Here is a 26,759-nt window from a genome sequence, read left to right as displayed (position 1 = left end):
TCAACAGAATCTTCCTAAACACAAGAGCAAAGAGAAAAAAGATTGAAAAAAAAAAAAGAAACAATATTCAAGAACTGTGGAACAAACACAAAAGTTATAACATACACATAATGGAACTACTAGAAGGCAAAGAGAGGAAGGTACAGAAGAAATATTTGAAACAATAATAACTGAGAATATCCCCCAAATTAAAGTAAAACACCAAACCACAAGACCAGGAAGCTCAGAAAACACAAAGCAGGATTAATGCAAACAAAACAAAACAAAAAACCTACACCTATCATTTTTGCATTTTCAAACTGCAAAAAAATCAAAGATACAATCTTGAAAGGTGCCAGAATAAAAATAAACTTACCTGTAAAGGAGCAAAGATAAGAATTACATCAAACTTCTCCTCAGCAACAATACAAGCAAGAAGAGAGGGAAATAAAAATTTTTAAATGTTGAGAGAAGAAGAAAAAAAACAATCCTTAAGTCTGTTTCCTGTGAAAGTATCCTTTAAAAGTGAAGGAGAAACAGACTTTCCCAGACAAACAAAAATTGAGGGAATTTGTTGCAAGTAAACCTGCCATGCAAGAAATGTTAAAAGAAGTTCTTTAGACAGAAGGAAAACAATATAGGTCTAAAACTCAGACGGAAATGAAGAGCGAGCACTGGAGAATGAATTAAGATAAAATAAAAGCTTTTGTTATTCTTTTCTTTCAACAATGCATTTGATTATGTATGCTTTTGTGTATGATTATGTATTGCTTATATATAAGTGCAATGAATCACATCAGTGATAGAAGGCATGAAGGGGAAGAATTAGGAATATTTTGTTTTTATAAGGAACTTGTACCACCTATTAAGCAGTATAGTGTTATTCAAAAGTGGACTTGGATTAGTAGTAATTGTGTATTGCAAAATCTAGGGCAACCACTAAAAAAAGTTTAAAAAGAAGTATAATTGATAAGCTAAGAAAGACAATGGAATCATGTAAAATGCTTAATTAAACCCACAAAAGAAAGAAAAAGAGTGGAAGACAAAAAAAAAGAAAGAAAGAACAAGGGCAACAAATAGAAAATAGTAGCAAATATAGTAGATATTAATCAAACTATATCAATAACCACTTTGAACATCAATGATCTAAATGTCCCAATTAATAAACAGAGATTGTCATAGCGGATAAAAAATAAGACCCAACTATAAGTTGCCTTCAAGTAACCCTCTTTAAAGACACATATAGATTGAAAGTGAAGGAATGGAGAAATACAAACCATGTTAATGCTAATCAAAAGCAAGAGTAGGTATATTAATTTCATACAGAGCAGACATCAGAGCAAGGAGAATTATCATGGATAAACAGGGGCATTAGATAATGATAAAGGGATGAATTCTCTAAGACATAACAACTCCAATGTGCATGCATCAAAATGCATAAGGCAAAAACTGATAGAACTGCAAGGAGAAATAGATGAATCTATCCACGATTATAGTTTGAGATTTCAATATCCCTGTGTCAAATATGGACAGACCCAGTGGGCAGAAAATCAGGAAGGACATAGTTGAACTCAACAGCACCATCAAACAACTGGATATAATTGATATCTATAGACAACTTCATCCAACAACAGCAGAACATATATTCTTCTCAAATTTACCTACATTCACCAAAATACATTCCAGGCCATAAAACATATCATAACGAATTTGAAAGAACAGAAATCATGCATGTTCTCAGACAACACTGGAATTAAACTAGACATCAATAATAGAAAAAATAGCTGGTGTGGGATGATGATAGTGGGGGTTGTGCAGATGTGGGGTAGGGGTTATATGTGAACTCTGTTCTTTTTCCTCAATCTTCCTAATCTTGAACCTTCCAATCTTGCAATCTTGAACCTAATGCTGCTACAAAAAATGAAGTCTATTAAAAAAGTAAAAGATGATATAGGAACATTTGTGACAATATGGATGGACCTTGAGAGTATAATGCTAAATGAAATAAGTCAGACAGAAAAAGCAGAGAACCATATGATTTCACTGATATGTGGTATATAAACCAAAAACAACAAAAGAACAAGACAAACAAATGAGAAACAAAAACTCATAGACAAAAACAATAGTTTAGTGGTTACCAGACGGTAAGGGGGGAGGGGGGTGGGAGATGAGGGTAAGGGGCAACAAATATATGGTGATGGAAGAACTGACTCTGGGTGGTGCACACACAATGGGATTTATAGATGATGTAATACAGAATTGTACACCTGAAATCTATGTAATTTTACTAACAATCGTCACCCCAATAAACTTAAAAAAAAAAAAAAAAAGCACTGTCAGTAACCACAAGATTGCCATGGGGTTATTAAAGTTAATTTGGGGAATATAATCAATAATGTTGTAAAGATTTTGTAGGGTATCCAATGGACACTTGTCTTGTTAGGGAGACCACCTCAGGGAAGATGTAGATGCCTGATCACTGCACTGTACACCTGAAGCTGAAGAATAATGAATGTCAACTAGTGTGTGTGTGTGTATATATATATATATATATATATATATATACACACACATACATACACATATATGTGTATATATATAAACTTATATATATGTATATATATACATGTATATATATACATACATATATATGTATGCATATGTATGTGTGTGTATATATATATATGTTATTTATATAGTTACAAAAAGCGGAGTACAGCATTAGGAATAGAGCAGTGGAAATGTAATGGCTGTGTGCGATGTCAGAGGGATAGCGGATGTGGGGAGGGAGGGTTGACAGTGTGAGGGATATAAATGATAAATGTCTATTACATTGTTTTGTGCATCTGAAACTAATAAAAAAAAGAAGTTAAATAAATTCAGTCCCATTTGTAAAAAAAATTATTGAAAATATAAATAAAAACAGGATCAGTATTAAAAAAAAGGGAAATAAATCAATATAGAAGCAAAAATTAAACACATAGAACATTACCAAAAAAATGAACGTTATCGAAAAAATATTTTTAAAGTGGGACGTATGATCAAGAACATTAGCTGAAAAGACTTTCTGAACCTTCTAAAAATGACTCTAACATTATAAACATATATTTATATCAAGCATGTCTGTCATTACTCAGTCCAGAAATAGTGTCATTTAAGCAAAATAAGCAGAGAAAGAGAGGCAGTGCCAGATTCTGATGAAGAATACAATGACAGGATTGTCTTATAATTTGAAACATTTGGAGAAGAAAACCTATTAGAATTAAATGTATTCAATATACTGGAGTCAAAATCATCGAACAATTTAGTTTTAAAAGTTTGGTGGAAAATGAAGTGCAATTTTAAATCCTTTAACTGAGTGTTTCCAGAAAACAGTTCTCTCCTCAAAAAGGAAGCCTAATATAATCTCATCTTTAAGCTCTAACATGATTTTAAAGCAAAAATATAAAAGTAAATAAATCACTTTAAAGCCTTAAATTAACCCAGTTGTACAAAATATCGGTTGCATCCTTATTATATCTGTAATGGCTCTATTCAATCCCCTGAAACTTCTCTTTAAAAAGATAAAGGCATATCATAGGAAGGAAGAAATCCTGTCCTGTAAAATGCAAGTTCACTTATGCTTCCATTGTCTCCACATTCAGCCAAGTGAATCTCAGTGGATGCTCAAGTCTGTTGACTTCAGCATAAGTAGGCCCTTTCAGAACAAAAAGACTTGAGTCTAATAAAAAATGTGACCCCTGACTGAACTTGGCCAGTAAAAAAAGACAAAGGAGAGAAAGAGAGAGAGGTGGAGAGGGAGAAAGATAGACCAACAGAAAGAGAAGAAAGGTGGGACACACACAAAATCACATCCTGTAAAAATTCTCAGTTGGACCGGTTCTAAGGCTTTGAACACCACTTTCACTGTAGGATTTCTCAGATAACTGAAGAGCTGCTGCCACCTCATGGAGAAATGAAAGATCTTGTTTAGAAGTATTGATTGTTCAATCACATTTATATCCTGCCTTTTCTCTTTTATTGGACTATGAAAATTACAAACATTTCTAATAGAAAATGCTCATTCTTTTTGATATACAATTTTACCTTAAAAATAACTAAAATTCCATTTTTGATGACCATCGTATTATACAGCACATGCATATGAAAGGAATAAAATATAGAACCTCACTTTACTATTACGTGGATTTAGATATACTATCACTCAAATTGTCCCCCAAACCCGACTGTGCAGAGAAATAGTCTGACATGACAGGCGACAATTCTGCCCTGAACATACACTTTACAAATCTAATAAGGAAATTTCAAAATCTGGAGAATAGCAAGGTTGAAGTTGGTCTTGATGCTCCATGTCCAGCTTCCCTGTAACATCCTGACTGAAAAAAATAAAAAATCTGGTATTTTTTGTATTGCTGTCTTTCCAGTTTCAGGTCTCATCTCAAGCCATGTAATCCCAGCAATTGAAACGGGGAAACTCAAGGCCCTTTCAGAATAGAACAAATTCTCTTCCAAGGAACATTCTTATCTTAATGGCAGAAAACAACCTTTTTCTGCAGAATATTCTATAATGTGAATTTTGATCCAGAAAAAAATAACCACAATGTCTAAATGTAATTTTTTATGGTCTGTCTCATCCCACTAGGATATAAATTCCATGCAAGTTGGGAATTTATCTGCCTAGTTCTAGATTGTAGACAATTACAAATATTTCTGTGAATGAGAAAATTAACATTGGCTTACATAGTGACTATTTTTTTTCACTAGCAACTGTATCTTCATTGCATTTCCATGTTTATGAAAACATCTGATGCCATATGGAGGGAAATTTCCCTACACATCCACAAAATAAGATTGGTTTTCTTTTCAATTTAAATCAAAGAGGATCTAAAATTCAATAAAGTTTTAGAAATTACTGAATTTATTTCAATCTGTTTTCAAATACTAATCTAGGAACCATAATACTTATCGAGTCAAGACCCAATCTTTTTTTTGTTTGTTTGGTTTTAGGAGCACAAAACAATAGACATTTATCATTTATATCCCCCCCAGTGTCAACCCCCCTCCACACAGCCACTATCCCTCTGACATCGAACACAGCCATTACACCGTCTCTATTCCTAATGCTGTACTCCGCTTCTTGTAACTATATACATACATACATCCATATATATATATATATATATATATATATATATATATATATCCACACACACACATATATATGTACACATGTATATATATACACATGTATATATATACACATATATATAAACTTGTAGTTGACATTCATTATTGTTCAGCTTCAGCTTCAGGTGTACAGCGCAGTGATCAGGCATCTACATCATCCCTGAGGTGGTCTCCCTAACGAGACAAGTGTCCATCGGATACCCTACCAAATCTTTACATTATTGATTACATTCCCCAAATTAACTTTTCTAACCCTGTGGCCATCTTGTGGTTACTGACAGTGATTTCTAATCCCCTCATCTTGTCCATTATCCCCATACCCACCCCCACCTAGCATCCCTCAGTTTTTCCTCTGTCTCTGAAACTGTTTAATTAGTTCATTTATTCTTTTCTTTAGCTTCCACATGTAAGTGAGATCATATGGTATTTGTCTTTCTCTGTCTGACTTATTTCACTTAACATAATGTTCTCTAGGTCCATCCATGTTGTTGCAAATGGTAAGATTTCTTTCTTCTTTATGGCTGCGTAATACTCCATTGTATAAATGTACCACAGTTTCTTAATTCAGTTGTCTACTAATGGGCATTTCAGTTGTTTCCATGTCTTGGCTATTGTGTATAGTGCTGCAATAAACATAGGGGTGCATAAATGTTTTTGAATTAGAGTTTTGGATTTCTCCGGATACCTAGGAGTGTAATTGCTGGATCATAAGGTAGTTCCATTTTCAGATTTTTGAGATACCTCCGTACTGTTTTCCATAGTGGCTGCACCAATCTGCAATCCCACCAACAGTGCACAAGGGTTCCCTTTTCTCCACATCCTCGCCAGCACTTGTTGTTTGTTGATTTATAGATAGCCATTTTGACTGGGGTGACGTGGTATCTCATTGTGGTTTTTATTTGCATTTCTCTGATGGTTAGTGAGGTTGAGCATTTTTTCATGTCAAGACCCATTCTTGAAAAAGCTTTTTTCCCTCAGCTTTAGTGAGGTATAATTGACAAATAAAATTGTAAGATATTTGAAGTGTACATTGTATACACATACATTGTCAAAGGATTGCTCCCATCCAGAATGACATAACTAAGGTGTAATTTATACAGATGACATTTATCACTGGAGATTGAAATGGAATTTCCAATAGTTGCATGTTTATCATTTGGAACTAAGTGAATTTTGGTATTTCCATATCCTTCCCTTTAAATGCTTCAACCAGGTTCTCTTCTCCATCAAATTTGTGTTTAAAAGTAAGCTTTTCACAATTTTGTTCACCTTTTTTTGATCCCATTCCCACCCTGTACTGTTTTTGGGCTCATGCTTAAACAGACCTTAATACAGTTTGAAAACAAATCTGAATTCCTATATTTTGCATATTGTTTAAATCTTTCCAAAGTTGGGAGAGAAAATCTAAAGATAAGTCTGCTTTTATCACCAAGACTGGTTTATACAGAAATGGAGTAAATCTCCAAAAATAAATTTTACACACACACACACAACTTCAATGGGTGTTCATCATGTTATTCTTTATAACATATCTACATTATCTATATTCTTTTAAAAAGATGAAAAAATTTTAATGAAGTAACAATACATGGCTGCAATATTGTCAAATTAAGCAAAATTCAAGGCCCAAACTAATTAAAGACAAAAAGGGAGTATTGTGTAATAAAAGACACAATCATAAAGAATATATACATCGTGTTCCTGTATAGACTAAATAACATAAAGCTAAAACTTCTAGACCTATAAGAACTTGATAAACATGTATTGCAATAAAACCATTAATACAACTATTTCAGAATTTGACAGCTCATGTGGACAAAATAACAATGTTATAGAAAATGTGAACGATACATGTTTTAATAGATGCATCTGTACAATTTTATTTTCTATAAATATGTATATATTAAATTTCTTATATCCATGAAGTATTTAAAAAAATCAATCACAACCCCAACTGTTATTTATTATCTGTGTGATCTTGGGAAACTTTCTTAACCTTTCTGAACTTCTATTTCGTTCTCTGTAAAATAAAAAGTGTCACACCTACTCACTGTATTCTTGTGAAGGTTTAATCATTTTTTTTTCTAGTTCTCTTAGAAACATCTTTAGTACATGTGCCTTTATACAGTGTATTCTATGCAGCGTGGTGTACACGCATTTGAAGATTTACAGTGTATTCTATACAGCATGGTGTACACGCATTTGAAGATTTAATGATTAATACGAGTGAAAGCTAAGCACAGGACCTGGCACCTCTGAGACAGTAAATTACAGTATTTTGTCTTCCTGTAATTATATTTCTTCTTGGTTTCCATCTTCGCTGACTTGAGTACAAGTACTTTTTTAGTCCATCTTCATATTCGTATCACAGCTCTCTCCTACTTAGAAAAAATTCAGATGCTCCAAACTGGCAACCCCAACATACCACAACATAGCATGCCAGACGAATTGCTCTTGCCCTTGGCTGACCTGAGCTATCCAAACGCAAATGTAAAACAAGTAATGATAAATATGAACAAACCAACCAGAAAAAAAAAAAAAAATCAAATTCTTGGCCACCACGAAAACCTTAATGAATTCCAAAAAGTACAGATTTTATACTCCACATTCTCTAGCCATAATTGAATTGTAAACCAGAAGTTTACAACACGAAATAATAACATAACGGGGAAAAAAGAAAACAAAACAAAGTCCTCACAATATAAAATTAAGACACACTCTTCAAAATACTTTCTACCTAAAGGCATAACTGAAACATAATACAAATAAAAAGAGCACTTGACATCAAAATATCTTAACACAGCTAAACTGTATGCAGTAGAAAATAGTCTAAATGCTTCCATTACTAAAAAAAAATAAAATAAAAGAGAATGACAATAAACTAAGTATGCAACTAAAGAACACTTTTAAAAATTATAATAAATCAAAAGAAAGTCATAGAGAATTAAGAATCAAGGTTGATGACCCAGCTCCCACAACTCCTTGACACATCCGTCTACACACACAACCTGAACAAATTATGTATAGCCGTATCACTACTCAGTAATCAAACGAAAGAACTGTTGATACACACAACAACTTGGAAGCATCACAGTATATGATTCCATTTATGTAACATTCTTGAAAGGACAAAATTATATACATGGAGAACAAACTGGTTGCTGGGGTTTAGGAAAGGTGGATGAAAGGGGGAGGCATGACTATAAATGGACAGAACAAGACAGATCTTTGTGGTGATGGAAGTGTTCTGTATCTTGAGTATGGTGGAGATTACACTAATCTGCATGTGATAAAAGGATAGAAATACACTCGCACACATGCATTGGACCAATGTCGATCTCCTGGTTTTAATTCATACTATAGCTTTGTAGGATGTAACCATGGGGTGAAGGGTACATGGCTGTATTATCTTTGCAACTTCTTGCAAACGTATAATTATTCCAAAATAAAAGGTATTAAAAAGGAATACAAATTTTAAAGTAGAAGTAAAAAAATCTTGTTCTTTCAAAATACAAACAGATTAAACCCCCAACAAGTCCGACCAAGAGAGAAAATGAAAATGTAGTTAGGAAAAAGAAATAAGGTATAACCCCCAACTACAGAAGACATTAAGACACTTGATATATTCAATGGCAGTAAATTTGAAATTTTAGAGTAAACTGTTCTAGAATGGGGCACTTTTCTAGGTAAGGCTTCCATGGATGGCTACACAGTTTGTGCTCATTGAATCCATTACCATTAAAACTCCCTCTCATAAGACACAATGGAATCCTAGAGGTCTGGGGTGGGAGGCTACAATTGTACGTATGAACTGTTTTTTTCTAGGTGTAGAAGACAGATTTCAATTTACAAGACCCAGTCTATGTCTTCATGTAGTTTATAAATGCAAAAGTCACAAACACATGAGTAGTTAAATACAGTAAAATATTTTTTAAAATACAACTCAGACAAGTAAGATATATTTCAAGAATGTAAGGATGATTTTGCAACAGAAAATCTTCAACATAATTCATTATTTTAAACCAAGCAAACAACGAAACCATTTGCTTATGTCAATAGGTGGCAAAAAAAAAAGAAAAAATTGAAAAAAATTCAGCTACCATTCCAAGTAAGATTGAAATAAAATATTAAAAGAATTAAGCTAAATATTCTAAAATAGTAAAGACTATTTCTTGAAATAAAAGAAAAAAAGCAAATCAAACATTAAAAAGCAAAATACTGTCATCAAATCAGGATCAGACAAAATTATTTTTACTCACAGATATTATTTTGAACTTAGAAAGTAAGAACCACTAAGAGAGATTAGTGTTAATATCAAATTTGGTAAAATACTGTTTATAAGACTATATAAACTAATTTTTCTCTATTACAGAGAAAAATAAGAAATGGAAATGAAAAAAAACCTTAATACACTATAGTAAAAATGATAAAATGTCTAGGAACGCATTAACAAATATAGCTAGAGGGTGTATATGAAAGAGATCCTAATATTTTATTGAAGGACATAAAACAACTGAATAAATGGAAACACATGCCATGTCTCCAGATTGGAAGACTTTTTAAAATGTCACTTTATAAATTAATATATACATTTAATGCAGCTCCTGTCAGAATTCCAAAGGACTTTATTATGTAAATGGATAAAATGATTGCCAAAATGTGAAAAAAAAGAACCCAGTAAGAACTTGAATTACAGTATGTATATATATATATATATATATATATATATATATATATATATATATAACCAAAATGGTTATGATTTTGGCAGGACTTCATTGGTGAAACAGACTAGAATCTAGAAATAATTCAACTGTATACCTATTGATTGAAGAAACATCCATGATCCATTTACAATACATGTACATATACAATCCAAATACATAATTTGTTCCTTATTAGGGTAATTAAAAAAGAAAAAAAAAAATGTTGTTTGTGTGTGAGAGAGATGATAGGGGGCAGAACTGAGAATAGGACTTAACGTTACTATTGGAAATGTACACGTATACAAAACAACATTAACTAAAAGGCACTTAAGCAAACTTTATACATAATCAGAAACATTACTGGTTCCTAAATACGAAACAAAAAGCTAGCAACAAACAGTAAAATTTAAAGCCCCATAACTTAACAGAAGTTGACTACCCTTTTCCCCCCTCCAACCTGATAGATGTTTCCATTTTGGGCGGGGGGGGGGGGGGAGGAGGGAATCAGAGATTCCTGGGTAAATCCATGTTCTTTTTGGCCCCAAGTCTTAGCCAATAGATTGACTTAGCCAAGCCATTTCTATTCTCTTCTCTCAACATTCATAGATAAAACCAAGGGTGAAGTCTACAGTTGATTTATCTCAGAATAGCTTGGGTCAGAACTAGTAAAATGTCTTCTGAAAACTGACGAAATGCTTTTACCCCATATCCAACGAGGGAAAATACAGGAAAGACAAAAAACTTCCTAAGTATGACTGTTAAACAACAAACAAAACAAACAAAGAAACAAAAACTCATAGACAGACAACAGTTTAGTGGTTACCAGAGGGTAAGGAGGTGGGGAGTGGTAAAATGGAAAGGGGATCAAATATATAGTGATGGAAGGAGAACTGATTCTGGGTGAACACAGAATGCAATTGTGGCGATCCAGCCGCCACGAGTCGATCAGTACCTGAAAGAGGGAGTGGGAATGACAAAAGACACACAAATGATGATGCGATCGATCGGACTCCAGTGATGCTGAAGCACCGAGTTTATTTCCCTTCACCAATTTATACAGTTTGTGTACGTGCAGTTTAACAATCACAAAAATGCATTACCTCATTAACAGTAAATCTTTAACTTTTTTCACAGAAACTACAAAATCACTGAAACTCCCAAAGATGATTATCCCATGACAGAATCTACCAATTATCCTGATTGCCATCAGTCTTCTGTGTCCTGGAACTGACCATTCCCACCTCATACCTCAGCAGCTTGTAAGCACCCTCCAGGTGCGAGCAAAGACAATGCCTCAGGAGCAAAAACCGGTTAAACATTAACCGAGCCATTCCATTAAGGCTTAAGGTCAGCTGTAACCTTGGCTCCCCACATGCAATATATAGATGATGTATTATAAAAACGTACACTTGAAACCTGTAGAATTTTACTAACCAATGTCACCCCAATAAACTTAATAAATAAAAAAAGAACCCAAGGGCCTCCCGCGGGTCCTCTGGTCCACGTCTGCATCCGGGTACCGAGCCTCCCCCAGCGGGCAGGTGCCGAGGAAGCAGTGACCCAGAGAGAGGCGGGAGCGTACTGTTGCCAATGTCCCACCAACCACTTAACTGCCTCACTGAAAAGGGGGACAGCCCCAATGAAACCACAGGAAATGGGCCCCCCAAACTGGCTCACCCAAACCTGGACACATTCACCCCAGAGGAGCTGCTGCGGCAAATGAAGAAGCTCTTGGAGAACCATCAGCTGAAAGAAGCCATTCAAGCTGAATGCCCAAGCTCTGAGAGGACGATTTGAGGAGCTTTCAGCCTGGACAGAGAAACAGAAAGAACACCTTTTTTTTGAGATCCAGAGCAAAGAAGCCAAAGAACGACTAACAATTTTGAGTCATGAAAATGAAAAATTGAAGGAAGAACTTGGGAAACTAAAAGGGAAAACAGAAAGGTCATTCCAGGACCCCCCTGGGGACCCCAAAGCAGTAGCAGAACAGGAAATGGAACAGCTAAAGATCCAGGTGGCACGCCTTCAAGCTGAAATGGCAGATCTGCTGGGCCAATTACAGCAATTCAATTGAGTTGAATTACAACTCAAGCTGAACTCAAAAGGCCACTCTGAAGACTTCTTTGTTGAAATTAGGATGGCTGAACAAGCAGCATCTTAAGAAAACATAGACCCGTTAAATGACCATGATGACGCTTCCACAAGTAACATGGAGGTCAGAATTCACGTCTGGAATCTGAACTCTCCAAAGTGAAAACTTCTCGAGATTCTTTGAAAATAGAATGGGAAGAATGTAAGTGCCTCTATCTAGAGGAATTAAAACTTAGAACATCATTGGAAAACAAACTAAACAAGACTAGTGACAGGCTGGCAGAGATGAGAACCCAGCTTCTCATGAAGGCACCACAAAACACTTTACTCAGCACCGCTCCTAGGCCAGTCCTGCAGCTCCCCTGTGTTGGAAGGCTAAATGATTGGTTCTGACCTCAGGAAATCTCGCTCCAAGAGAACAGTTGGTGATTCCTACATCAACCCCACAGACTTCTAATAATGGCACGTTGACCAACTTGATGAAGGAGCAGCAGGAGTTGGTGGAAAGCATAACTAGAAATGTAGAAGAAGTTGATGCTGAACTTGAATCTGAATACCGTTAACTTTGCTATAATATCTAGTGATGATCTAGTTTTGAATGCATCACAAGAATATATATCATTTTTGAGTAAGAACTATATGATCTGAAATATAAATAGTACAACTTTACTGGGCTGTTTACATAGCATTTTCCTTCTTTCCCATTAAACATATGGCATGTGAAAATCCTTATTGAAGGAAAATATTTTCATTTCATATGTGTATATGAAAATCTATGTAGTATTCAAACTGTGTTTCTTGGCGTCTAACTAGCTTTGCAGCAGATTTTGTGGATGAAAACAAGCAGTATTAAGTTTTACATACTCATACTGCCCAAATACCAGCTGTTTATACAACACCCAAACAACCAAGTTGTCATTAATACTTCAGTGGTGTAAACTGATAGCTTTTTTTGAATTTTCCAATATTTATCACTGTGTATAAACCTAAAGATTTTGACAGACATCATTTTGATATCTGCTGTTATGGCTACGATCAATGTTTGGATGTATTACAATTGTTATAGTGCCATAAATCTGATTATATTAATATATAATTTTAAACACTGATTCAAAAAGCTGTCCTCTTAGAGAAATAAAATTTGTCTAAGGCTTTTCAAAAATAAAAGGAACAAAGGGACAGAAGCATAATTTTTGAATACTGAGAAGACTTACCATCTAGAGAAGACTTACAAACTAGAGGATGTTTCCAGTTCGCGTGAAAATCAGTTAGAAAAAATATACACTAAACTGTCTTTTAAGATATTATGGAGATGAGGTAGATCTGTACCATCCCACAGGTAGAGTATAGAGTGATATAAGGATGCTATTAAAGCTATAGGGCCAGTCCCACACTTTGTACAGAATCACATATATTAAGTATGCAAACTATAATGAATCAAAATTAAATCCAATTCCACTGCACTCAATGAGAAAGTCAACACCAAGTGTGAATTTGTAGATGGCAATTAAGTACTTGAAATGAAAATACCCCCCGATTTCGATTTTGAACCAAAGACTGTTCTAGGTTTATTTTATTTTCTCAAGTCCAATTACAAATAGGAAGTTAAGGTGCTGTAAGTCCAACTTTGTACTATTCTAAGTCAGAGATTTTCATTCTACCCTGAGAAGGTAAAAGAACCAAGAGACAAGCTACCTTAATTTTTAGGACAAATGACTCACACAGTTGATTTACATCGATGGGATTTACTCTATAACCAAAAAATCTGAACTACTTCTACTATTCATAAAAAAGAGAGACTAAGAAACAGGGAAACTTTCTCACCCCTGCTGCGTTAAAACAGAGCTAGTAACTAGCCACAGCAAAGACAGCAGTGGTTAAGAGCATGGACTCAGAAGTGAAGACGCCTTGACTGGAATCCAGCTCCATCACTGATTAGCTATGTGATCTTTGGGAAGTTACCTAACATGTTTTATTATTCTCATCTTTAAAATGGGCATAATAGGAGTGCCAACCAATCTGTTAAGGCTGCTGTGAAGTTCCATGATAATCCAGCACTTAGAACAGCACCTCTCACCAAGGAAGCTTTCAATAAATACTATTTGTCTTAATATAAATTGAATAGTTATTTATTTGTTTAGGTCTGTACCAGTACTCCTAAAACTCAAACCACTATGCCCTAATTTGGTCTAATGTGCACCATCTACAGAAGGTACTTTATAAAATGACTTCAAATGATTGGAAAAGAAAAATTAACAAAATCCTCAGTTATTTAAGTGGCAAACTTTGGATAGTACAACTACTTCACTTAGAAAACCTCCACTATGAAACAAATAAGCTTGCAACAAAATAGTAAAGTGAAAACCATAGAATATAATAGAACTTGAATAACCCTATTTAACACTACATAACTATAACAGATGTTCCTCAGCTGATGAAAATAATAGGGAAATGTATAATACTTCCTGAACAAATGCATCTAGGGAAAGCAGGCTATATTTATTCAAAAACTATAAAAGATTGTGATATAAATCAAACAAAATTAATTTTTAAAAGTTAAATGACTCATATGTATCCAAATTCTGACCAAATCAAGACAACAAATGAATGCACAGATAGGTTATTAAATAGCCCAAGGAGCAAAAAGCAATAAACAGAAATGTCTTGTTAATACAGACACTACATAAATATGCAAATCTACAGTTTTAACATAATACAAACTAATCGTAAATACAAGTGTTGGCTACCTTTCTCCAACACTAAAGTACTAAATGTTTTATACTTGGTAAAAACATACATACTATATAAAACTTTACTCACATGTGATGTAGTCCAACAAGTGTGAACCAAGCGCGAAGATGGACATTTCAGAAAGAATACAATTTGAAGTAAATCCATTATCACATGTATTGCAAAGGTAACTCACAAAAATGTTTATCATTTGCAACTGTATACAGAGAACAAACTGCCCAGAAATATCAGGGGTATTATAGTGTCCTGCCTGAAGGGAACATTACTCATTTGGGGGTTTAAATAGCAGAGATCAATGTAAATTAAATAACATGTGAGTGAAAAAAATATACAGTGTACAACAGCAAGAGGTTAGCAAAATGAATACTGTGGAAAAGATGTATTAGTCTGTACCGGTTGGTTTTGATAAACTATTGACTACTTGTTACAGTAAATAACCAAGACTTTCATTGCAATAGTATTCTCACACACACATAAAAATCTGGAAGCAATAAATATGCCTTTCTCAAACTGTCATTTAGTGTTTGTTTTTTTCCCAACCCTCAAAACACAGATACAGGTTTCTGAATATCAAGAAGCCATTTATGGAAGTCATAAGATACAGATATTCATAAACATTACACAGGCTACAGTTGAGGTACTAGACAAACACTACCAATGTTTACGGAAAAAGCTGTTGGTTTTAAAAGTGGCAAGTTCTAACATGAGCCACATCAATCCATTATTCATGTCCTCCCGCAACCAAAATGGGGGAAAACCTTATTGCCATTCTGCTGAACACCACATAACTAAAAATGCTGCACAAAGGGTCATGAATCCACGTAAATGTCACAGAATTAAAACTCCAATTAAGCAACTGAGCTACTCATTGAAGTAAATTAAAAAGTAAGACCAAACTTCTATAACGTATTAATGCTATTTTAGAAGCATCATCAGAACAAAGAGATTTAATTATAAATTGGTCTGGACTACACACTGTAAAGAGAATTTTAATTAGTAGTAAAAGAATCTGTCAGCAAACATCCTAGAAAAGCTGTGGAATCATGCTCTTTGTTATTCCTGAAGAAATTTGCCAGGTTTGAGAATACCCAGTGGTTCTAGGAGTTCTACATACCAATTAATTCACTAATTGATAGGAGTATTTAAGAGAAAAGAAGACCAAAAGTAGACCTTGTTATCAACATATACTAGATAGGTGGATATTTTTTAATCACATGATAAATGTAAAATCACAAAATCAAATGTTCTTATAAACATACACCTATGGTATGTTACATAAAAAACTGTAGACTGCAAACTGTGCATGCTTACCATAACATTTTACCTGGGAAAGCCAATGAGTGGGATTTCTTGCAAATATTTACTGTCATGATACAAAACAAATATGTGCAAACTGCAAGGTCCCTAAAATAGCAGTTAGTATACAGTAGGATGAGTTTATATACAGAAAGATGTCACTATCTGATGAAATATGCAAGAGATGGTGTTTCCCAGAGTTTATAACACAGAACAATAACCTCCACAGGCTCCTCCATGGCCTTCTTCCCTGTGTGACAGTTTCACTCCTTTATTCTGGTTCTCACTTTCCCACAGTCCAGGTGTCTGAATGATCTTTTCCACAAGTTCCTCAAAGGCACACTGTACACCATCACAGGTTTTTGCACTTGCCTCTAAAATTCAAGGAAAAATGTCATTGTATATTCTTTTCTGGTCTACTCCTATGTCTTTCTGGGAAATTATTATGGCATAACTATCAGATGACAGTATATAAAGAGCCAAGTCAACAATTCCCCCCCCCCCATAGGTTTAATATGTGAATTTCCCCCAACTCTCAAAATTGAGCTTTGTAAATTCTATCCATACGAATAGTGGTATGTAAGCCCAAGAATTGTGATAGAACTGTAAATTGTAAAGTCCTTCTCAAATATTTTGCCCAAGTTCTTGACTTAATTTTTCAATTAGTTCTTAAAACTAGCCCCCGAAGCAGGTATTATTCCTATTTTAGAACAAGGAAATTGAGCTACAGTTAATCTGGTGGTTCTATGCCTGCAACCAAGCAGCTATACAGGTGGTTGGATAAATGATATACAACCATGGACACTGCTCCCATTTTAAATTTATGCTCATGAAACTCATGTGGACACTTCATCCTGCTCCCCAATCCTACAGTTTCCTAGTGATTACCTTTTTCACTACCTAAGATGACTGTTTTATTCCTTCATCTTCAATCTCCTCTACTTCGTCTGATGATCGAGTGTTATGTTAAGAGAAACAGAAGCAATTTGGCAAGAACTACTGACGATCCCACTAATAGATTTACCAACCCACCTGCAGACGTAGCCTCATGCTTTACCTTAACTCATGTTACAATGGATGAATTCTCCCTGCTATCTCAGGCCATCCCTTTTTCTAGGGCATGGGATCCCACCCCTTCTCATTAACTGAAGGATCATGTGCACTCTCTATTGGGTCATACCAACCAGCTTAAAAGCCTACCCAAATTATTGTCCATCCTATTAACCAACCAACCAACCAACCAACCAACCAACCAACCAACCAACCAACCAACCAAACAACTTGCCCTCCAGTCCACATATTCTTCTAGCAGCCACCCAGTTTCTCTGCTATCTTTCAAAGCAAAATTGTAAAGAGATATCTACATAAGCTGTTTCCACTTTATTATCTCGCATTCTTTCTTCAAACTACTCTAATTAGGCTTTTGTTCCCACCACTCCATTGAAACTATTCTTTTGAAGACCACCCACAACCTCTGCCTTCTTCAGTCCAATGTCATTTTATTTGACATCGTGCAGCATGTGATACAGCTGATCACCTTCTTTAAATACTTTGTTCACTTGACTTCCAGGCCACTGAACACTTCTGAGACTCCTCCTCTCACTGGCATGTCATTCACAGTCTTATTTGCTGGCAACTCCTCTTTCCGCTGACCTCTAATTGTTGGAGCACACCAGGATTCAATCTTCAGCACTTTTCTATAGTTTTTCCTATAGTGATCACCCCGATCCCACGACATTAAATGGTACTTAAATGCCAATGACCAGCATGTCCACTGTTATCTGAAAGACAGCTCATTCTTATGTTTAAGCAGAATTCTTGATTCCCTACTCTCTTACTCAAACCTGTTCTTATCTCAATCTTCCACAGCCAGCTAACGGCAGCACAATCCATCTCGTTTCGCATGCCAAAAACCCAAAGTTATCCTTGATTCTTCTCTTTCCTTAGTCTCCACACCCAATTTATCACCACTGCCTGTCAGCTTTACCGTCAAAGTATCTCGCAATCTGCCAACTTTCCACCTCCCACTGCTCACGTAGTCACAACCCCCCGCATCATCCATCTGGGCCACTGTAATAGAATAACTAGCCGATTGCTTCTGCTTCTCATGGACCATTTCCTACACAACTGGGTCATTGTGTTTTTTTTAAAGAACATCAGATCACAGCATTATTCCCTTATTTTCCACCACACTTGGAATAAAATCCATTTCTTTAGCATATCCTGTGAGGTCCAACATGACCTTTTTAAATCTCATCTCCCATCATCACCACCCTTTCCCTCCACACACACTGCCCCAGCTCACAAGCTTTGTTCCTGTTTCTTAACTACATTAAACTGGTTTCTACCTCTGGAAATACTTGCTATTCTCTCAGCCTGAGATGTTCTCCCTCTAGATGTTTACATGAGGGATTCTTGCTCAAACGGCAGTGCCCTGAAGAACTTTCCCTAGTCAGCTCCCACGCTGGTCGTCCTCTCTCTCCTTACAATGTTTTATTTCTTTCATAGCACTACTTACTTTTTAAACTCTGTTTCCTGTACTAGAATATAAGCTCCATGAGGGCAAAAGGTTTGTTCATTTTGTTCACTATTCAATATCCTGTGTTCAATAAATAGTAAATAAACTAACGTATAGAAATGAAGGACACCCAGCAAGTAAGCAGTAGGGACAGTACTTGGTTCCTAAAATTCCCTATACCTTTCACTTACACTGCCGGGTTCTAGCTATACATGGTGTACTCCCACATCCATTTCCTGATTCCTTAGGTTCTGGCACCAGGAACAGCGACACTGGTCATTCCCAAAGCTGACAATCAACCAGAGTGTTTTTATATACTGTCTTCCAGACCTTCTTTCAGACCTGTGATAAGGCCCAAGGGCCTGTAATTTTCAAAAGCTCCCCAGGTGTTTCTGATATGGGCGAAAGGTCGGCAAACTTTTCTAGAGGAGAGGTTAGCAAACATTTTTGTATAGGGCCTGATAGTAAAGATTTTAGGCTTCAGATACCACGTGGTTTCTGTTGTAACTATTGAACTTTGCCATGAAGCCACAGACAATATGTAGGTGACTGGGCATGCTGTGTTCCAATACAACGGTGGGGCCAGAATTGGTCCATGCTGTACTTTGCCAAGCTCTGCTCTACCACACTTCTGAAATATTAATGTGCACACAAATCACATGAAGATCTTGTTAAAATGCAGATTCTAATTCAGAAAATCTGGGTTAGGGTTCGAGATGAAGCATTTCTAGCAAGCTCCCTGCCGATGCCACTGCTGCTAGCACATGGACCAGCAAGGAACAACTTGACAGTGAGAGCCTGGCTTTACTGATGCCTTATGTCCTGAAAGGAACGATTTGACTGTGTTCTGTATGTTTACATAATGTGATCCTATATACATTTTTTTTAATAGAAGGAAAAATAAAGAACCTGATTCTATAGTAAGATTTTATAGCATGGGACAACTATTAACTAAATACATATATTTTATGATTCATAAAGAAAAAATTCAGTAGAAACTCAATTTCTAAATTCCTCCTTAATAATAAAAGGATAAATATTCACACACCTACCAATAAATAACATGGAATGCTTTCGTGCAAATTTCAGGCCTTCTTTTCTATCGACTTCACGGTTTTCCTAAAAGATAAATGCAAAGATTAAGAAAAGCTACCAAAATATACAGCCAAAATGCCAAGTGTCTAACTTCTTACCTTATCAATTTTATTTCCAACTAGCATGTTTACTATGTCATTTCTCGTGCAGTATGTTTCCAATTCATTTAACCAATTATCCAGTTTAACAAAGGTATCTCTTCGGGTGACATCATAAACTAAAGTAAAAAGAGTCATTTATTAAATAAGCATTTAAAATAGGACAGAATGGCATTGTATTTCTGATATGTAAATAGAAACTAATGTTACTACATAGGCAAGTCAGTAGGTTTTAAGCCTTCCATGCTTAACAATCAGTGTCTACTGACCCAGATGGAAGAAACAAGTGCATAAAGAAAACAAACGCATACATTTACATGCACACACACACACTTTAATTTTATTAACACACTGTGAGAGAAATGAAATTATGCCCTGTGCAGTAACTGAAAATTAATTTAAGCAAAACAGCTGTTGCCATTCCTAACCAAAAAATGGTTTGTTCTAAAACCAATGTGTTTAGATCCAAATCTGTAGCAAAATACAAAAAAATTTCATATGAATTTAAACATTTATTAACTTGTTAATTTTTTCCTTACAAGAATCAGAATTTTCAACTTTGAAAAACTATGTAAAGTTAGTAGATGGAATCCTGTTGTCTTCCTGTTATCACTTTCATCTTATTCTGATTATAATAAAGAGCTTTATTAATTTACAATATTTTCTAAACTTAGGAGATACCAAAACCAAAACAATAATAGATGCTGTAAATTAACAGAAATAAAACCAAAGCATCACAAGTCATGACATAAAAAAAGAATTTTCCCTATAACTGATCAATATCCATGTTAAACAGTTTTCCAGGAGCACTAACAACAAGCACTTTCCAACAAAGTACACTGAGAATCCACATTTGGTTTTTAAATTTTGTGTGATTCTCAATCAATAGTGTTAAATTTTGTGGTTATGAATCAAGTGTTAAGTGCTTCATGCTATTCTTCAGACTGATAAAACAGGTTCCACTAAGCAACACTCTTCTTTTATAAAGTGCAGCAAATATATTAACATGATGCTCACTGAAGATCAGTTTCTGGTAATACTCTAACACGGACCAACTATTAAACCTCACTTATGGCCTCATCGACATGTGCTTTAAAACCAGATAAATCAGTCTGACCTTTATTTTTTTAATTGCTAGACAAAGGGCTGAAAAGAAATCCTAAAAGTTTAAATATTCATTAATTAAATGAAGTTAATACAACTTCAAGTTATATAAAAGTAGCCCTAGAGAAAAATAAAACAAAAACTTACTGACCTTCGAAGACAAGGAAAATCAGAAACTCTAATAATGCACAATGTTTTTAAAACAGTGTATTAAAGTAAAAACTTACCTAATATAACACCCTGTGCACCTCTATAATAGCTGGGAGTTAATGTTCTGAACCTCTCTTGACCAGCAGTATCCTAAAAGTGACAATCAATTACTATTAAATAAAACAAAATATAAATGACAGAGTAGAAAGTCAAACAGCATTATTAAAAATATCAATGCAGCTCATCTAAAACTTGAAATTTTAATAAGACGTGTTCTCTTACAAGTGTTACATTAAATAAAATTAAATACTGACTCATCTCTAAAAAACTGCAACTACCGTGTTTCTCTGAAAATAAGACCTAGCCGGACCATCAACTCTAATGCGTCTTTTGGAGCAAAAATTAATATAAGACCCGGTCTTATTTTAAAATAAGACCGGGTCTTATATAATATAAAACATAATATAATATAATATAATATAATATAATATAATATAATATAATACCAGGTCTTATATTAATTTTTGCTCCAAAAGACGCATTAGAGCTGATGGTCTGGCTAGGTCTTATTTTCGGGGAAACACAGTAAGTAAAGGTTTTCTATCACTTTGGATTTAGATTTTTATCACATAGGAAACCCATTTCATTGAAAGCCATGGTTCTCAACTCTGGCTGCACAATGAAATTTCCTGGGAAATGAAAAATACTGATGCCTGTTATTGCACTTCACAGATGTTGCCTTCTTTACAAATTCCAGGTAAGACCCTCTACCAGCAAAAAGATTACGATTCACTTTACTGTGATACTAGCTTTATTGTGGTGATCTGGAACAAAACTCACAGTATCTCTGAGCTGTGCTTACATATGGTATGAGGTAGGGGTCTAACTTCATTCCTTTGCACGTGGCTATCCAGTTGTTGAAAGACTATTGGAATCCCCATAGAACTAACTGCCTTGGCACCCTTGCTAAAGGCCCCTGATTCTTACTGAATCTTGCTTTTAGGACATGGGGCTGTCATTGGAAAGATCACCTTGTCTTTTTTTTTTTTTTTCCACTCAGCCCATGTTTGGCTTGACCATTTTTACAGCTGGCTTTCGGTTCTCCACCTGCTATCTCCCCTTTTACCTGTCTCAACAATACTGGGTCATATCACTCTCTGATGTTCAGCAGTCTTTCTTGGTGCATGTTCTAGTTTCACACTCTATTCCTTGGGGGAGGGCAATACCAGTCATTTTTTCCCGAGGAAACTGAGTCACATAGAAGTGGAATAACTTGCCTGTTACACAGAAACAGGACTAGACCTTTGGTCTTCTGACTTCCAGCCTTTCAAGGGGTCTTTAGTCACTTATACTGTAATGTCACTATCTAGGCCAACTGATGGCAGGCTAAATTTTAATTCTAAAAATACAGTTGGCTAATATTTTTATTTTTTAATTCTGAAAAAGGGCCTAGTAATGATCTGTTACCTTTTAAAAAAAAGAGAGAGAGAGAGAGAGAGAAGAAAGAAAAGCAAAATACTAATGCCTGTATCCAACCCCCAAAGATTCTGACTTAACTGGTCTAGGGAATGACAGAATTTTTAAGATCCTCCCAGGGATTCTAACATGGAATCAAGGTTGAGAACCACTAATTTAAAGAGATACAAGGAGTGTTTTATTTTAGGAAAACAAACTTAGCTTGAAAGTGCTTTCTATGTATCTTCTTTTAGGATAATGCATAAAACCAAATAAGATTTCATGAGGAAGGGACCTCATCTGCTTAATCATCAGTTTAACCCCAGTGCGTGGAGAAAACTGATCAATTTTTGTTTAAAAAAAGAACAAACTAATTAACAAGCCTCTGCTTCTGGGCCTGGTTCCCTCTGTTTTCTTTCTACCATCCTTGGACTACGGATTCAAGGTACCTAAGATTATGCAAAGCAGCAGTTGGCAATCTGCTGTCTCAGCCCACTACCTGTTTTATTATGTAAGGTTTTATTAAAGTCTTATTGAAACACAGCCAGACCCATTCACTTATACACTGCTATATGGCCCACCTTAGGGTTGCACTAAATATTTACTATCAAGTCTTTTAAGAAAAAGTTTGCAGTCTACAAATGTAAAGTAACCTGAAAAAAAGTAAGTATGTATATCAAATGTCAATTTAGCGACCAGTCCCATGTTTGTAAAACGTGAGTTTAGCTATGGGGCAAACAGAAGCTCTTTTAGATATAAAAAGTGTTAATAACCTCTAAGAGGTTTTTAAGATTGGAGAGGAATTTTAAACCAGCAGTCACATGATGCAGCAATACCTAGTTTCTTTGCCTGACCAATGCAGAGAATGCTTTAAGAAAATAACAATAGGTAGAGAGTGTCTGAGGTAATGTATAGACCAATAAAAGAAAACTTAGGAAATGAAATTTCAACATAGACTATTCTGTACATCCACTACTCTTCCACAGATAAGCTTACATAAATGCAGAATGTCCTTACTTCCAGATTCTCACCACTACAAAAACTGCTCCCCAACCCCTGCCATGTTGAAGTGAAAAAGTAACAAAATCAAAATTAAATTTTCTAAACATAAATTTATGAGATAATAAATATTTCTCTCTTTAGAAAAATTTTCTTTGCCTCAAAGTGTCTTACAAAATCTGCCTCTGGCATTTAAAATTATTCGATTTGTGTGTTTACTCAAAACAGTAATACATATTAAAAGCTGCATAAAGTGGTGGACTTCCTATCTAAAGCAGATTATCATTCAGGCAATATGATACAGGTCAGGGCAAGGACCAAGCATGAACTATTTTTCGCCCAAGACCTTTTGTTACAATGGGAAAAAAGCCATTTTATTTGCATAGTGACAATACCCACACTTTAATAAATTAATTTCCAAAACTAGCAAAAAGCATTTGAATATAAATTTTGTTCCCTTTGGTCTTTACTGAGATCAACTTCAATAACTGCTTTGATGAAGCACAACATAAAAATCAGAACTGCCAACTCCTGTTAAATATACAAAAAGCCCAATGTTTTCAAAGTAAAGATCAAAGCAAAAAATGTTTCACTGTTAAAATATCGCACATGATGTACATTTTCATGTGAATATTTAATTAGGGCAGATGTTTACAGTCTTGACATTTTTTGATTTACCTACAAAAATGTTTAAGTAGGTATGATAATATGGGCAAAAAACACTGTGCCTTAGTACTAGACCAGGATTTGTAACAACTCTAAAATTTATATGCTTAAATAGTCAGAAGTTATATTTTTCCTTGTGTTTGTTTTCAATACAGGAATATGTTGTAAGCGTAATGACATCTTTGTAACACAAAAGCAGCAGAGCTCATTATCTTTATCCTGTGGTTTTATTCTCTGATGAGAGAAGAGAGAAAAGATTTTTGAAGACAGAGATGTATAAAGGGTTAGAAAGGATCTAGGCTACATAATAGAAAGTGGGAGTAAGGGAAGGATACAGAGAAAAACAACCTCAGAGGTGCCAAGTAGTAGTTCATGATATGTATGCAGCACTTTCAGTAGGCTTTGGGGCGGGGCTACGCTTGATTATTCCATTTGACTGATCCTAGAGGAGCTTCTCCGTAGGAGAGGAACTGATTTTATTGACATAAATAAAACCATAGAAGAACTAGAAGAAACTATGGGTTCACATATTTCTAATACTGAATGAGAAGGTCTTCCTAAATATGACATGACACCCAGATACCATGAGAAAAGAACTGATCTGACCACATAAACACTAAAACCTTGGTATGGCAAGAACATCTCCCCTAACACTTCACTCCCCACACAAACACGCTCATCAAAACAAGATTTGAAGGTAAATGACAAACTGAAAAAAAAAAAAACGTCAGTAGCATACAACATAGTATTTTACACATACACATACACACACACACACACACACACACACACAAAACACACACAAGAACATTAACATATATTCATCTTAAATAGGATTTAAAAATAAAAAAATTAGCATTTGACAAAAACCTAGTATTTTAACATTTGAAAAACATGAATCATGAATGATAATATAAAATGAACAAAGGATATAAAAACTCATTTAAAATATAATTAATAAATATGAGTTTTTTCGACCTGTTTCGTATGTATCAATGTTAAATCTTCACATTCTTTGAACCAACAATTCTACTTCTAGGTGAACATCCTAAAGTACCTGGCCAGGGACACACAGGATGTTTTATAAAGCAGGATGCCCATCAGGGCAGCTGATCTTTGTGAAATACTAATAACAATGTAAATATCTTTCCCTAAGGGGTGACTAAAGTAAGGTATAGCCATAAGATGGAATACAGGTGGTCACTTAAACTGATGTGCCTCTACACTCATTGACACAGAAAAATGTACACAGTGTGTAAAGTGTGTGGGTGAAGGGCAAACAGGTGAAAAAACATAAGATACAATCCTTTCTTCTGTAAAATTGCACATACATTATGTGTAACAGTAGGCACATGCTTAGGTATGTTAATAGATGTTAACTAAAATGTAGACATTGGTTAAAGATAAACTTTCTTTTCTATTTTGTATTATTCAATGATCCTTTTTAGAATGAGTGTGTATTATCCTTATAGTCGGGGAAACATCTCTTTAAAAAATAATTATAGGTCTATGATAAAGATGTCACTTCAGTAATACCTGCCACCCTTTTTATTAGGCAGAAACTATAAAGTAAATAAAAAACAAAGGAACCAACAAACAAAAAACTTCTCGTACGAAAGATCTCATGACAACCATCAAGCCTCAGATCCTACTCTAATCTGTACGTTTTACAAAGTAGTACCAAGGGCAGAAACAGACAATAAATCAACCATAAAAAGTATATGGAAAATCAGGCCCCTACGTAAGTACAGAAAGCAGCCAGCGTTCTTAAACTGTTCAATATATTTCACTATGACCTAGTCCAACATTTTTCAAATTGCTTTCTGTTGGGCATTACAGTTCTGATTGATACTAAAGGTTTTTGGGGGAGAGGAGCAAATAGGCTACCAATCACGTAAAGTATTATATGTTAGAAAAAATTAACAGGAAGAAACATTAGACACACTCCTTATTTCGGATAAAACGTTTGTTAGGAATAGTGTGCCATTCAGAGAATGCTAGGAAGATGAATGCGATCATACAAGGAATAAACACTTGGGGTTTCGATCTGTAACTGATGCCCAGACAGCGCTTAGTATTTACCCACCACTGTGAAGTATGTCTCAATTTGATGACTGCTGACCAGTTCTAACATTGTTTATCATGTTACAAAAAAGATTTATATATTTAATTATAGTATATATAGAAATGAGATACCTAAAATGGTACGTTTTATAAATCATGTATGTAATATATATTTAATATATTAGTAATCATATTTAAAGATAGATATAGAGACATGATAGATAGACAGACAGATAGATGAAAGAAAGGGAGGGAGGGACGAAGGAGAAAGACAGAGAAGGGCACACAGACGGACACTGAGCATCTGGGGTGTTTGTGACAGTTAATGCTACCTAATCGGCATTACCATGAAGGGGTCTAGATAGCCGGGCAATGTGGGTCACATGACCAGGTTCACAGGCAAATGAAAAGCAAAGAAGCCAGTATAGAAAGACTGGGCATCAGTACTGAAAAATAAATCTGAAGTTGGCAAACTCAAAATTTATAAATATTTATACTAACAAACATGAAAAACATTATTTTCTAAGTATCACTTCATTCTCTTTCTCCCCGACAACGGCCTTTAGTGTTAGTTCAGTCTAACTTGCATTTTTAAACTTT

At 35.0% G+C, this 26,759-nt stretch overlaps 1 protein-coding gene across 3 annotated transcripts in view; it reads right to left on the bottom strand.

The window, feature by feature from the left end:
* The window catches only part of RAB18 (RAB18, member RAS oncogene family), a 61,241-nt gene that overhangs the window by 14,628 nt on the left and 19,854 nt on the right, over window positions 1-26,759 (bottom strand). For 2 of the 3 annotated variants that reach the window (XM_019731536.3, XM_074324757.2), the window contains exons 4-7: window positions 21,053-21,125; window positions 19,722-19,840; window positions 19,581-19,647; window positions 16,232-16,384 (exon numbers count right to left, since the gene is read on the bottom strand). In XM_019731536.3, coding sequence (XP_019587095.1) covers window positions 16,232-16,384; window positions 19,581-19,647; window positions 19,722-19,840; window positions 21,053-21,125 — 412 coding nt within the window. Of the gene's footprint in view, window positions 1-10,867; window positions 16,385-19,580; window positions 19,648-19,721; window positions 19,841-21,052; window positions 21,126-26,759 lie in introns of those variants that run through there. The other variant, XM_019731537.3, reaches the window with a different exon arrangement.

Source organism: Rhinolophus sinicus, chromosome 1, assembly GCF_057876585.1.
Source record: "Rhinolophus sinicus isolate RSI-liver-muscle chromosome 1, RSI-T2T, whole genome shotgun sequence".
Lineage (NCBI taxonomy): Eukaryota > Metazoa > Chordata > Mammalia > Chiroptera > Rhinolophidae > Rhinolophus > Rhinolophus sinicus.
The sequence above is the reverse complement of the archived record's forward strand: the minus strand, read 5'-3'. Positions and strand labels throughout refer to the sequence as shown.